Source organism: Nomascus leucogenys, chromosome 19, assembly GCF_006542625.1.
Source record: "Nomascus leucogenys isolate Asia chromosome 19, Asia_NLE_v1, whole genome shotgun sequence".
NCBI lineage: Eukaryota > Metazoa > Chordata > Mammalia > Primates > Hylobatidae > Nomascus > Nomascus leucogenys.
The window spans coordinates 40,710,298-40,726,295 of NC_044399.1; the positions used below are offsets into that span (position 1 = coordinate 40,710,298).

The 15,998-nt window shown below is 42.3% G+C and overlaps 1 protein-coding gene across 3 annotated transcripts in view; it reads right to left on the reverse strand.

Moving 5' to 3' along the window:
• Positions 1–15,998, reverse strand: part of PRKCE (protein kinase C epsilon) — a 531,054-nt gene that overhangs the window by 183,819 nt on the left and 331,237 nt on the right. For all 3 annotated transcript variants that reach the window (XM_003262805.4, XM_030799764.1, XM_030799765.1), the window contains exon 6: positions 15,692–15,821. In XM_003262805.4, the coding sequence (XP_003262853.1) occupies positions 15,692–15,821 (130 nt within the window). The remainder of the gene's footprint in view (positions 1–15,691; positions 15,822–15,998) is intronic.

Genomic DNA, 15,998 nt, shown 5'->3' on the forward strand with positions numbered 1-15,998 from the left:
CCTGTCCTATCTAAGGCCAGGGGAGGACTGAACAGCACTTGTGAGGTTCACAGCTCAAAGGCACAAATTCATGAAAAGACCTAATCACAGGTCTATATAATTCTTTCCCTCCCTCCGCACCTTACTCATATTACTAACAGCCTATTTACTGACAGTTCCTTTTACCCAGTACATAATGTCTGGCAAGAAAAAATTGTAAGGCATCCTAAAAGGCAAAAACAAACAAACAAACAAAAAACCCCCAAAAAACCAGTTTGAAGTGGCAAGGCAAACATCAGAACTAGACTCAGATATAGCAGGGATGCTGGAATTATCTGACTGGGAATTTAAAACAACTATGATTAATATGCTAAGGGTTCTAATGGATAATGTACCCAGCATGTAAGAACAAATGGGCAATATAAGCAGAGAGATGGAAGTGCCAAGAAAGAATCAGAAGAGCTGCTAGAGATCAAAAACACTAACAGAAATGAAGAAAGCTTCTGATGGGCTTATTAGTAGTCTAGACATGGCTGAAGAAACAATCTCCGAGCTTCAGGATATATCCATAGCAGCTTCAAAAATGAAAAAATAAAGAGAACAAAGACTGGAAAAAATATCCAAGGATTAGGTGATAACTACAAAAAGTGTAACATATGCAAAAAGAGACTACCATTACTAGAAGAAAGAGAAAGGATCAGAAAAAAATATTAATATTTGATACAATGAGGACAGAGAATTTCCCAAAATTAACGTCAGACACCAAACCAAACCACAGCTCCAGGAAGCTTGAAGAACACCACGCAGGATAAATGCCAAAAGCAAACAAACAAACAAACAAAAAAGTATACCAAGGCATATAATTTCTAAACTACAGAAAATCAACTATTTAAAAAATGCTGAAAGAAGTCAAAGTAAAAAAAAATTTTACCTATAAAGGAGGAAAAATAAGAATTATATCCAACCTCTCCTCAGAAACCATGCTAGCAAGAAGAAGTTAAATATTCAAAATGTTGAGATAAAAACCCCACCAATCTAGAATTCTCTACCCTGCAATATTATCCTTCAAAAGTGAAGGAGAAATTAAAACTTCCTCAGACAAACAAAAATGGAAGGAATTTATGGGCAGTGACCTGCCTTGTAAGAAATGTTAAAAGTAGTTCTTCAGAGAGAAGACAAATGATACAGCTCAGAAACTTGGATCTACATGAGAAAGAGAGCAGGTAAAGAAAGGTGAAGAAATAAGTGGAGGTGAAATAAAAACTTTTATTTTTATTCTTAATTAATTTAACAGCTAATAGTTTGCCCAAAATCATAATATTAACAATGTGCTGATTATGTATAATTATAGTGTTTACATATATGCTAGGTATGCTTATGTGTAAGTGAAATAAATGATAGTAATGAGACAAGGATGGCAGGGAGGAATTCGGACAATTTTGTTATTATAAGGTACTTGTACTGTCATGAAGCAGCACAATATCATTTGAAAGTTGATTTGGATTAGTTGTAAATGCATACTGCAAACTCTATAGCAAGCACTAAAATCAGTAAAAAAAAAGTATAAATGATATGCTAAGAAAGGAGAGAAATAGAATAGGATCATATTAAATGCTCAGTTAAAACCACAAAAGGCAGAAAATGAGTGGAAGACAAACATAGAAACAAAGAATAAGGGCAACGAATAGAAAACAGTACCAAGCATAGTAGATATTAACCCAACTCTATCAATAATCAATTATCATTGACTTCAAATGTCAATGGTCTAAATATACCAATTAAAAGACAGATTGTTAGAGTGGATAAAAAAAAAACAAGACCCAACTAACTATATGTTGTTCACAAGAAACCCACCTTAAAGACACATACAGATTAAAAGTAAAGACATAGAGTAAGATATACCATGTTAACACTAATCCCAAAAAAGCAGAAAAGCTAAATTAATTTCAGACCCAGCAGACTTCAGAGCAAGAAAAGTTATTAGGGATAAAAAGGTCAATTCTCAAAAAAGATGTAATTTTTAACATGTATGTACCTAGAAACAGAGCATCAAAATAAGTGAGGCAAAAACTGATGGAACAACAAGAAGAAATAGATGATGCTGCTATTATAGTTGGAGACTTCAGCACTCCTTTATTCAAAAATAAACAGATCTAGCAGGCAGAAAATCAGTAAGAACATAGTTGAATCAACAGCAGCATTAATCAACTGAATATAATTGACATCTATCAACAACTTCATTTGGTGACAGAAGAATACACATTCTTCTCAAGATATGAAGCAATCACCAAGACCGACCACATTCTGGGCCATAAAACACACCTTAACAAATTTAAAAGAATGGAAATCATGCAATGTTGGCTTTCAGACCACAATGGAATTAACCTGGAAATCAATAACTGAAAGATAGCTCAAAAATTCCAAAATACTTGGAGATTAAACACATTGCTAAATAGCATATGAGTGAGAAAAGAAATCTCAAGATAAATTTTAAAATATTTTCAATTAATTAAAATACAACTTATCGGCCAGGTATGGAGGCTTATGCCTGTAATCCCAGCACTTTGGGAGGCCAAGGCAGGCGGATCACTTGAGGTCAGGAGTTTGAGACCAGCCTGGCCAACACGGCAAAACCCCATCTCTACTAAAAATAGAAAAATTAGCCAGGTATGGTGGCACATGCCTGCAATCCCAGATATTTGGGAGGCTGAGGCAGAAGAATTGCTTGAACTTGGGAGGCAGAGGTTGCAGTGAGCCGAGATCGTACCACTGCACTCCAGCCTGGGTGACAGAGTGAGACTCTGTCTCAAAAAAATAAATAAATAAAATAAAAATAAAAATAAAAAATGAAATAAAATAAAATACAACTTATCAAAATTAGTGGGATACCACAAAAGCAGTGCTTCAAGGAAAGTTTACAGCATTGAATGCATATATTAGGAAAAATATTCTAAAAATCAACAATCTAAGCCTTTATCTTAGGAAACTAGAAAAAGGAGACCAAAGTAGCTTACTTAAACCCAAAGTAAGCAGGAGAAAAGAAATAATAAGAATTAGAGCAAAAATCAATTGAATTAAAGACAGAAAATCAATAGAGAAAAATCAACAACCAAAAGCTGGTTCTTTGAAAAGAGCAGTAGACTCAATAAGCCTCTAGTAATGCTAGTGAGAGAGAGAGAGAGAAAGAGAAGACACAAATTATTACTATCAGAAATGAAAGACAGGACATCATTATGGATCCCATGGGCATTAAAAGAATAAAGGAGTATTATAAAAAATATTATGCCTATACATTTGATAAGCCACACAAAATGAGACTAATTCCTTAAAATACACAATCTGCCAAAACTTACATAAGAAGACATACACAATACAAATAGGCTTATCTTGTAAAGCAATAGAATCAATCATTAATAACCTTCCAAAACAGAAAGTACTAGGCCCAAATGGTGAATTCTACCAAACACTTAAGGAAGAAATTGTATCAATTCTCTATAATCTCTTCTAGAAGAAAGAAACAGACAGAATATATCCTAACTCATTTTATGAGGCAACCATTACCATAATATCAAAGCAAAGATATTATAAAAAACTACAGATCAATAGCTTTTAGGAATATGAATGCAAAAATCTTCAAAAGCAATCAGCAAATTGAATCCAACAATTTATAAAGAGAATTATACATCATGACCAAGCAGGATTTATCCCAGGCAAGCAAGGCTGGTTCAACATTTGAAAAATCAACTAATGTAATCAATTATATCAATAGACTAAAGAGAGAAAAAAATTAAATAATTCTAACAATAGACGTAGACAAAGCATTTGACAAAATGCAAACTTATTTATGATAAAATATCTCAGCAGCCAAGGAATAGAAGGGAATTTCCTCAACTTAATAAAGAACATCAACAAAAACCCTACAGGCAATTTCATACTAAGATCAGGAACACAAAAAGGATGTTCCCTCTCACCACTCCTTTTCAACACTATACTAGAAGTTCTAACTAATGTAGTAAGACAAGAAAAAGAAATAAAAAGTATACTGATTGGAAAGGAAGAAATAAAACTATAAAACTATCTTTGTTTGTAGATGATATGATTGTCTATGTAGAAAATCCAAAAGAGTCAACAGAAAACTCCTGGAACCAATAATGATTATAGCCAGATTGAAGAATACAAAGTTAATATACAAAAGTCAATTGTTTTCCTATACACCAGTAATGAACAAATGGAATTTAAAAATAAAAACAATACCATCTATGTTATCATCCCCCCGATGAAATATTTACATATAAATCTAACAGAATATGTATAAGATCTATATGAGTAGAACTACAAAACCCTTGTGAAAGAAATCAAGAACTAAATACATATAGAGTTATACCATATTCATGGATAGAAAGACTCAGTATTTGTCAAGATGTCTTTCCAAACTCGATCTATATATTCAATGCAACCTTAATCAAAATCCCAGCAAGTTATTTATGGATATTGACAAACTCATTCTAAAGTCTATATGGAGAGGCAAAAGACCCAAGCAAAAGGCTAACACAATATTGAAGAAAAAGAACAAAGTCAGAAGACTGACACTACCCAATTTCAAGACTTACTATAAAGCTGAAGTAATCAAGACAATGTGAAATTGGCAAAACATCAATGGAACAGACAAATAGATCAATGGAACAGAATAGAGAGCCCAGAGCAGACCCACACAAATACAGCCAACTGATATTTGACAAAGGAGCAAAGGCAATAAAATGGAGCAAAGACAGTTTTCAACAAATGGTGCTAGAAAAACTAGACATGCAAAACAGTGAATCTAGACACAAACCTTACAATCTTCACAAAAATGAATCCAAAATGGACTGTAGACCTAAATGTAAAAGGCAAAACTGTGAAACTCCTTGAAGATAACATAGAAGAAAATATAGGTAACCTTGGCTACACAGATAACTTTCTTGATGCAACAGCATGATGCATGGACATGATCCATGAAAAAAATAGCTGATAAGCTGAACTTCATTAAAATAAAAAACTTTTGCTCTGTCCCTCACCCCCCCAAAACAAAACAAAACAAAACAAAAAACCAAACCAAACCAAACACTGCCGATAGAATAAGAAGACAAGTAACAGACTGAGAGAAAATATTTACAAAAGACATATATGATAATATATGACTGTATTATCCAATATAGGCAACAAACTCTTAAACTCAACAATAACAAAATGAATAACCCAATGGGCAAAAGACTTGAGCATACATCTCTCCAAAGAAGATATTCAGGTGGTAAATAAGCATATGAGAAGATGCTCCACATCATGTGTCATTAGGAAATTACAAATTAAAACAACGAGATACCACTACACATCTATTAAAATGTCCAAAATACAAAACACTGATAACACCCAATGCTATTCAAGATATGAAGCAACAGGAACTTTTTATTCATTGCTGGTAGGAATGCATAGTGGTCCAGCTACTTTGAGAGACAGTTTGGCAGTTTCTTACAAAACTAAATATACCGTTACCATAAGACCCAGCAATTACACTACTGATATTTACCCAAATGAGGTGAAGAATTATATTCATATAAAAATCTGCACATGGATGTTTATAGGAGTTGTATTTGTAATTGCCAAAACTTGAAAGCAAGCAAAATGTCCTTTAGTAGGCGAACGGATAAACTATGGCATATCCAGACACTGAAATATTATCCAGCCTTAAAAAGAAGTGAGTTATCAACTGTGAAAAGACATAGCAGAATATTAAATGCATATTGCTAAGTGAAAGATGCCAATCTGCAAAGGCTATCCACAGTATCATTCCAACTACAGGACATTCTGGAAAAGGTAAAACTATGAAAATGGTAAAAAGATTAGTGGTTACCAGGGGTTAGGAGAGAGGCAGGGATGAAGAAGCAGAACATAGAGGATTTTTAGTGTAGTAAAACTATTCTGTAAGATACTATAATGGTAGATTCATGTCATTATACATTTGTCCAAAATCACGGAATGTACACCACCAAGAGTGAGCCATAATGTAAACTATGGACTTTGATGATGATGTGTCAATGAAGGTTCATTGACCATTAACAAATATACCACTCTGTTGCAGAATGCTGATGGTGAGGGAGGCTGTGCATGTGTGGAGGCAGAAGGTATGTGGAAAATCTTTATACTTTTGACCTATTTTGTTGTGAAACTAAAACTACTCTAAAAAGTAAAGTCTACTAAAAATTTTTAAAAATCAAAACTGTTCCTGGAGTGAAGCCAGGCAGGATGAACAGCCAAATCTCCCTAATGCTCTACATAACCTGGTCACCGGTCTGGAGAGAGCCCCCCAACCCACCCTGGAGAGTTCAACTGAGCTACTGAAACCAAGATGCCCGTTGGGCTGAAGGTGGGGGTGGGGTGAGGTGGTGGCAGAGTGGCTTTCTCAGAACAAAAACAAACAAGAAAACTCCACCGCAGCCAGGCCATGGCACCGACTTGACTAATGGAGTTATCACTAATAACTGATCCGTGGGCTGATCAGAGGCCAGGCAACAGCACTGTGCCCAGAATTCTGTCCCCACTACCCTGCCTCATTGCATCAGCTGCCCTTTGATGCTCATTCACCACACCTGCTCCACCCACCAAACTCATGAAAGCTGTCTTCTGCCTCTCTGTGAAGTGACGGAAAGGAGAATAAAAGAGCCAAACTGAGAATTTCTTGACAAGGGCAACTAACTTGTCTACATAACTTGACCACTAGCGCCCTCTGGTGTTGAAATGCCAGACCTGTCTGTCCTGACAAAACAACTTGGGCTGGCAGATCGGCAAAGGAGATATCTTTTTTTGGTTTTGGTTTTGAGGACTTTGCCTTTTATTTTTAAAAAGTCTGCTATTTCCCCTGAGCTATGTAGTCATCTTAGTATGTAAAAAAAAATCTCAATCACACATCAGTTAGCATGCACGATGTGAGATAGTGACTTTGAAAGTGCTTTAAAAAGTCTGGAAATGCGAGGGCAAAGAGGTGAGGAAGGGGCGCTCCAGTTACTCCGGGCAGCCACAACGGGAGCATGACGGGCTCCTGGAGGCTACAGGTGTCACTGGGAGGCCACAGACCAGCAAAGGGCAGTGGGCGTCCCTGCTGGAACCAAAAGAAACCTGAGATGCATTTGCATTAATGTGGCCAAATGAACCACCCACCCCCACCCCTCACAACACTACCGGGGAGCACCAAGGCCAAAGGCCGTGAGCCCCAGCTGCCAATCCACTCCCAGCCCTAGGCTGCCCTTTAAGGCTTCTCTTTCCAGAATGCCTCTGAGTGCTCATTTTCACTGGTTTCATTTGGATAAAGTTGTACCAGGAAGAAATAGATCTGCTTTGCCAGGGGCTCTTACAAAAAGAGAAGCACTCTTCTACTACTACCCAGCTATTCACCACACATTTGTTGAGGACCTACTATGTGCTGGGTGGTGCAGCAGCAGCAGTGTTGTCTGGGTACACACTGGGGTTCAGGCACTCTTTCACCTTCTATTACACATCCTACCGTCCTTTGGAGTGACTTGGTTTCCATGTTTCCATCCTTTTTATAGCTGACATTGAAGCAAAAGGCAGGCCAGGCTCCTGGGAATTCCTCCAAAGCAAGCAGACAACTTTCTGGGAACGGCGACAGAGCCACTCCTAAGGAGAGGCCCAGGCCCATGTATGCTGCAGGAATTTCTTTATGTTGGGGTAATTTGGCCCTTGAGGGTGAGCCAGGGCGATGGTTTGATTTCATAACAGGTTCCAGTCATGCCACGCTCAGAGACAGAAAGCAAATATTTGCAAATGGGAAATTGTGTGCTTGTGCAATGGAAGTTGGCAGGGGTGTGAGAGCGAATGACCGCAAAGTCTCAGGCAGAAGAGGAGAAAGGAGGTAAGAGGGATGCCCCCCCTGAGGTCATGCTGGGCCAAATGTCATCACCAGAAAGAGATTTTGGAATCCTGATCACACCAGAACCGTGACTCAGAGCTTTCCGGGGACCACGATCGGCCGCTTGTCTGCTACCCAGCATTCCTCAGATCAAAGCTCAGACTGAATTTTCAGCCAATCTGCCACATGTACAGGGGACATTCTCAGGGTCCCCAGGCATTGTGGATGCTACTGCAAAGGATTCTGAGTCAACCAAAGCACTCCTGTGGCATTCTTTCTCCTTACACCCCTTTCCAGGCCCTCTCTTGCCTGTGAATTGCTCACACTTATTTCTGACTCATTGCCTGAATTAATGCCTATGATTCCACTTATTATGTTCAATGACCAAGCACAGTGCAAGTTTCTAGAGAACTAAAGTAATGTTTTATCTCCAGGTTCGCCACGACGCCTTGCACAAATCAGGACACCATGCTTTTCAGTTATTCTAACTCTACGGAAAGTAGTAGTACTACAGTGGCATAAATGACACCTCTCAGACCAGACCTAACAGATAACAGGGAACTGGAATCCCAAGCTCACTACGCAAGCCACACAAATTAAATGTCAATGAAAAGGAAGGTAAACCAGTCCATTAACATGGCTTGACTTTAAAGCAAACAACAAGTAAAAGTGCCCTTATGTAATTCCCTCCTTGTATAATTCAACCACAGAAAGACAAGGGTTTAAAGTGATCGTTTGATTTCTATGGGCCTTTCTTTCATAATTATTCACACATATGCATGAAAAGGTATGTATGAGGATGTCCGTGACAGCATAAATTAAAATGGCGACAACACACAAACCAGTAAACATCCATCAAGAGGGCAACATTTTAAACAATCTATGGAACATCCACAACGTGGACTCTTTCTAGTAAATAAAGTAGATGTCTGTACACTGCCTTGGAAATACTCCAAGACATACTGTAGAAAAGCAAATTGTATAACTATGCATGGAGGATTGAATTAACAAATATTTATTGGGTGTCAGCGTGCAGGCACTGTTCTAGATGCTGGGTAAACAGAGAATAAAACAAACAAACAAAAAATCTCTGTCCTCACGGACCTTGTGTTTGGAATGGGAGAAATGGAAATTAACATTATAAGGTCTGGCGTGGTGGCTCATGCCTGTAATCCCAGCACTTTGGGAGGCTGAGGTAGGTGGATCACTTGAGGTTGGGAGCTAAAGACCACCCTGGCCAACATGATGAAACCCCATCTCTACTAAAAATGTAAAAATTAGCCGGGTGTGGTGGCAGGTGCCTGTAATCCCAGCTACTCGGGAGGCTGAGGCAGGAAGATCGCTTGAACCCAGGAGGCAGAGGTTGCAGTGAGCTGAGATTGCACTACTGCACTCCAGCCTGGGTGATAAAGTGAGACTCTGTCAAAAAAAAAAAAAAAAAAAAAGAAAAGAAAAGGAAAGAAAGAAAGAAAGAAAGAAAGAAAGAAAGAAATTAACATTATATAAGTAATTTAGACTGGGTGCGGTGGCTCACACCTGTAATCCCAGCACTTTGGGAGGCTGAGGAAGACAGATCACTTGAGATCAGGAGTTTGAGACCAGCCTCGCCAACATGGTGAAACCCTGTCTCTACTAAAAATACAAAAATTAGCCTAGTGTAGTGGCATGCACCTATAGTCCCAGCTACTCGAGAGGCTGAGGCAGGAGAATTGCTTGAACCTGGGTGGTGAAAGTTGCAGTGAGCTGAGAGCCAAGATCATGTCACTGCACTCCAGCCTGGGCAACAGAGCAAGACTCCATCTCAAAAAAATAAAAAAGAAAGAAAAAAGAAAGTAATTTAGAATATTAGAATATGATAAGTGCCATGTTAGAGAAAAAAAATCAGAGGAAGTAAGAGACGAGAGACGAGAGCTTGAGAGCTACCCAGTGGTCAGGGCAGACCCCATAGACAAGACGATTACATTTGTGAGGAGGCAAAGGAGACGTGGATGGGGAGGTGCAGGTGTGCCAGGCAGCCCCTAAGCTGCCTCCTGATTGCCGCTGCCTCCTAGTGTTCATGCTTTTATGTAACTCCCTCCCTTGGAGAGGACTGGACATAGTGATTCTCTTCTAATGAACAGACAACATCAAAAGTGATAAGATGTCCCATTGGCTTGTGTCTGGGGCATCTTCTCTCACTTTCTTGTTTGCGTTGAAGGAAGCCAGTCACCATGTGGAGAGGCCATATGGCAGAGAACTGATGTCTCCGATCAATGGCCATGTGGGCGAGCTTGGAAGTGGATCCTCTTCCAGTTGGGTTTTCAGATGAGACAACAGCCCCAGCTCTCAGCTTGACTGAAACCTCATGAGAGTTAGATGCACCCAGCTAAGCTCCATCCGGATTTCTGACCAGTGGAAACTCTGAGAAAATAAGTGTTGGTTGTTTTACACCACTATGTCCTGGGGTCATTTGTTATGTAGCAATAGACTCTAACGCAGTGTGTGTGAGTATCCATGCAGCAAAGGCACACAAAAAGAGGACATTTTTAGAAGTAAGAGGACCCATAGCACATTTTTAGAAGTCTGAGGATGAAAGTGGAAAGAGATATAAAGAAAGCCTTTAATATTTTTAATATATATCTAACTTCAGTCTTGCTTGGATCTTTGACAGTAAGAACAGTGAGAATGTATTTATGTATTGTGCTCTTTATAATTCTAAAAATAAAAGTTGAAGTTACAACAAGGGGCCTAGTTGTTAAAAATAGTAAAGGACTGACATTTTCAGAAATGTTGAAAATTAAAAATTATTCTGCATGTTTTTAGTGTTTTTAAGTATCCAAAATACTTTAAAAAAAAAAAAAAACAAGGAAAGGAAGAAAGGAGGGAGACAGGCAGGCCTTTCTTTCATCTTTACGGCTCTGCACAGCCACCCCAAGGTATGTGGCTAAGATCACTCCACTTTTATTATTTTTATTACTGTCCTCAGAAGGGAAGAGGGCAGTTGGGGTTAAAAGCCAAGGGCACTAAGCCAGGGTGACCTGCTTGTAATCTCCCAGCTAGGCAGTACCCAAACCAGGACAGCTCCTCCAAATCCTAGCCTGTGATCTCTTCAGGCCACCACTCCTGTTTACTGCTTACTGGAGAGGAGGGGACACCCTGTCCCCTCAGCCCCTGAAAACAGCCGCAGATCAGAGCGGTTATTAAGATGTGTGCCATAGAGAGGCAGGAGCGAGGAAGAAGATTGTTTAGGAATCTCCAGGCCAGGCCTTCGTGGAGTACACCTTCCTCCCTGTGCCTCGTCCCCTGTCCTGGAGGACAGCAGGTGCAGAGCATTCACCCCAGATGGGGATGAGAAAAAGCAGGGCTTCCGCTTCCACAGGCCCCCACAGGCCCGACTGCAGGCTCCGTCAGGAGGTCTGGCTTTCCTGTGAAGTTGCCCCTTGGTGCCCGATGACTTCAGAGCAGCTGTGCTGAGACATGAGTGTGGGGGATGGGACGGGGGCAGGTGAGAACTGGATCTTCTCTAGAGAAGGAAACTGCAATCAAAGGGTATTGGGCATCTCTGCCTCCAGGGGGCACTGACTCCCTGCGTCAATGGGAAAATAAAACAGGTGGAAAAGGGCCCCAGAGAGGCCCATGGTGCCAGTGAACCTGAGATTGGAGAAGGCAGCACCGTTCCAACAAAGTGCAGAATGAAAAGGCTCCAAACACCCGAGACTAGTGATGTTGCTCCTGGAACCTGGGAAGCTGATTTCTGGACCGTTTAATAGTGGTTGAGGGGCTTGGACAGCCCCACGAATGAGTCTGGAGAGATTCAGATGCAGCAGGCACTTGAGTCACAAAATGAAAGAAAGAAACGAACTATTTTGCCTGCTCACTTTGTGCCAGTGTTTTTCTGCCCTCGGTTAAGGATCTCAGTTACCCAATGATCGTGTGAGCATCCTCCAAGGGTCTGGCCCCTCTGTGGCTGTGGGCTGGAAAAGGACAAGGGCTGGGTGCCCCACAGTTCCTGGTTGTATGCCCTGCATGCACCCACTCTCTCCAGTCTTCCATTTCCTTGTCAGTAAAAGCAGACATAATTATGATCCCTCTACCTGGCTGACGAAGGGACGGTCCCTGGAAGGGTACACACGCAATGCTTGAACCTGTGTGGTTCAGACAATTTTAGACTGAAGAAAGAGTGACCAGGACAGTCTCATGGATCCTTCCTCGTAGACCCAAGCTCTGAAGAAACCTGTTTTGCTGAAAATACTGGAATCTATTTCCGGGAATGGGAATAGGAATGGCAAAAAAGCTGAAGCCACAGGGCAGCAGGCCAAATAGGTGATCTCCAGCCAGGACCAGGGGACCAGGGCTCCAGCCCAGGAGGCCCTGCTAGCATGGTCCAGCAAGAGAGAAAGCCTGGCTGAGTCTTCCTAAGCAGGAGAGGGTAGCATAGAGCACCTGCCAAAGCCAGGAACAGGGCCAGGCTGCCTGGGTGCAAGAGCCAGCTTCATAGGGACTTGCTCAGGGGTGCTTGCAGGTCACTAAGTCTTGATTTCTTTTTCTTAGTCATCATAGTAGCAGAACCAGGCTTAGACCTGGGCACAAGCAGCCCCTGCCTTGGGCCCATGCTGGCCTCTTCTGGCCATGACCCCTCTCCACAGGGTAAAGAGTCTACAAGGCCAAGAAGACTTAAGGAGGAGAAAGGATCTACAGAGATAAGCGGAAGCAGGCAATTTTCCAGGGCCATCCAGCTACTCTGTATGATACTATCATGGTAGAAAACGAGCACTGTCCATTTGTCCAAATCCACAGAATGCTCAACACCATGAGTGGATCCCAAGGTAAACCACAGACTGTGAGTGATAATGATGTGCAGTACAGGTTCCGTGGCTGTGCACGTGTGCTGCTGTGGTGGGGATGCTGGTGGTGGGAGGCTGTGTGTGTTGGGGAGCACATAATACGGGGACTCTCTGTACTTTCTGCTCAATTTTGCCGTGAACCTAAAAATGCTCTTAAAAAAATAAGGTCTCTTAATTAAAGAGAGAGAAAGACAAAGAGAGAGGGAGAGGGAGAAGCAGAGGGTCACAGGAGAATAGCAGCAAGGGGAAAAAAAGGCCAAGTAATAACATCAGAGCCACAGGAGAGTGAAAGTCTGCACGCTTTGGCTGAGGAGCTTCAGGTCTCAGCCTTCGTCTTCCAGCCCTCATGTGGCCTGAGTCCCTCCGGGTTCCTGGGCTCCCATGGACAGATACCCTTGCTCCAGGCATCCGAATTCTGCCCCTTCTTTCCTTGAGCAGGGGCAAGAGCACTTCCTGCCCAACGAGAGCTGAATACACTGTCCCTGCCCCTCCTTCTTCCAGGGTCACTGGGGACCCACAGCCCTCACAGTGACGTCTGGGTGTCTGGGCTGCTTTCTTAAAATATCAATATTTATGATGATGGTATCTTCATTTACGTTCACTAGATAGATCAATAATTAATATATTTACAAAAAACACAGACATCGGCTCATCAGGGTTCCCTCCAAAGCAGGCCCTGCTTCCTGGCAACCACACTAATCTTTCCAAAAGCACATTGCTCCTCTGCTAAAGACACTCGAGACTCCTGCTCCCCTCCCTTCTTCCTCTTCTGCTCTCTTCATCTCACCTAAAGGATTCCAGGCAGGTCCCATTTTGTTCAGGGTCACACGCTAGAAAGAATACTCCAACAGGGAAGTGGAATGGCCTCGCCCCCGCCTGCAGGGGTGCCAGGAAGCTCACAGGATGCTGGGTGTGTCCACAGACAGCACCTCCTCATGTCCAGTGGCTGGACTGTGTTCTGTCCCCACAATTGCTATTTCCAGCCCTCACCACCCTCCTCGTGCCTCTTACACCCCCACTTCTCCCTCCTACTTCAAAAAAGACTTCCTCTTTCAGAAAATAAGGGGAATCTCCTTGCAATGCCCTCAACAGATTCAAAACTTAAATGATGACTTTGTCCACTCACCTCCTCCTGGATTTCTATCCCTGACATCCGAGATGCATCTGCGCCCAGGCCTGGTAGCCAGGCTTGCCCTCCATCTGGGGAAGGCAGTGTCCATCATTCTCCCCAAGGCCCATCCCTGCTCGCCTTCCCTTCCCTGCTATATCAACAGTCAGTCCCCTCTCCCTTCTGCCTCATCCATCACTCCTGTGCCACTGTCTTTTTCCTGACTAAAACATTCTGAAGAAACATCTCCCTCTATTCTCACTTTAGCCTACAGCACTTGGGCTCCATCCCACTGTCCCACTAAGACAGCTCCTGCTGAGGTTCGTAGTGACCTCCTTGTTGGTAAATCCAACCCCATGTTTCGTGTCTTATCTTAAATAACCTGTTGGAAAGCATTTGGCACCATTTCTTTTTAAAATTGTTAAAAATTCTCTACTCTTTTGGCTTCCATGGTGCCATTCTTTGCTACTTTTCCTCCTACCTGTGAGTCCTTCCCTCTCACTGCCTTGGCAGGCCCACCCTTGGATGTTGGTACCCACCCTCATGGTGTTGTCTTTGACTTTTTTCTCTTCATACTCAATGTACTTACCCTGGAGAATGACATTGATTTTATAGCTTTAATTGCTTAGATCCTGACAAAACCCAGATCTAAATGCTCAGTCTAGACCTATTCCCCAAGTGTCAATGAGAACGTCCAACAGGTGGACAGCTTCGTGTCAATTTGCTACGGGCACCTCGAGTTAAGGTGTCCCCAACTCAGGCTCCATTTCTACCTCCAACCTTGTCCTCCCTCTTGTATCCCCGTCTCAGTGAATGCTATCACTGCCCTCCCAGCTGTTTCTGGTCACTACGTCCAATAAATCATTCCTCCTTGATATATTAAAGTCATTCTCCTCTTTATTTCCACTGCAGCCCTTATCTTATTTCCAATTCCCATAGTTTCTCATTGGGATCCCTTCAATGACCAATTTGTTATGTCCTAGGTTTATTTTCTTATACTTTACTTATATTCTTCTAATTTTTCTACAATGGGAATTTATTAATAGTACATGCCACACAAACAGTGAAACACTATTTTAAAATAATGTCCATGCAATATCCAGGCCTAGTAGTTCACGGTTGCCCAACTCTGCAAGCAGGCTGGACCGGCTTATAAAACTGGACACACTCCTCAGGCCACCAGAATACATTTCCACCTCCTTGTGTTATATGCTGCTCCCCGTGCCACTTAGCATCATCATCTGAGCGCGCTGTTTGTGGGTGGCATGGCAGGAAACAGGAAGGAACCGAGGACGCAAGAGTCAAGGTTCAAATCCTACTTCTGCTAATAAATTGTGTGATGTGAGCAAGTTGCTTAGTCTCTGAGCCTCCGTTTCCTCACCAGGGCCGTGGGAATAACATCCCCTATGTCCCAAGCCGGTGACGAATCAGCAAGCTATCTTATGTGACAAGGTTCTAGCATGGCTCTTTCAAAGAGTAAGCACTGAGCCATGGACCATGCGAGAAAAGCCTCAATTCCACCTCTCACTTCCTTCATGGCCTAACTCCAAAAATATCACTTTCCTTCTGCTCTAATGTATCTTTCCTTAAATTATTATGCTTTTGTAGATTCATTTTGTCTCCCCAGATTGTGAGTGATCTTCAGGCGTGGAGTCTGCCCTCCTCCTTCCTCGGTGTTTCCCTCCACCCAGTCCTGGATGGTCTCTGCCCAGAGACTGCCTACCAAATGCACAGAGTTACTAATGCAGGATTAACAAAGGCTTGCGCTCAGTTCTTGGCCACATCTGGAATCAGACAAGGGTTTTTTATAAAGCAGGGATGGGGGCAGGCAGCGAGGAAGGGGACATGCAGGGGCTGAGGGCAGGGCAGGGAGCAACTTACCTTTACACTGCAAACCCTGCCGCAAGAGTCCCCAGAGCAGGGACCCACAGTGATCGCAGAAGGTGGGGACCTTGTAGTTGTGGATACCAAACTTGTGGGGCATGTTGACGCTGAAACGCTGGGAGCCCACCTGCAGGGATGGCAAGACACAGGGTCACCACCGAACTCCTCAGTGCCCCAGAAGACTTGTCAATGAACTCTCGCAGAACTTTTTCCAAGAGAGCATGTGCCATTGTAGGTGGCAGGCCCTAGCTTGGCTCTAAAAGCTGCCCTGAGGTGAAAAGAGCTTCCATCCTGCCCTGGCCTT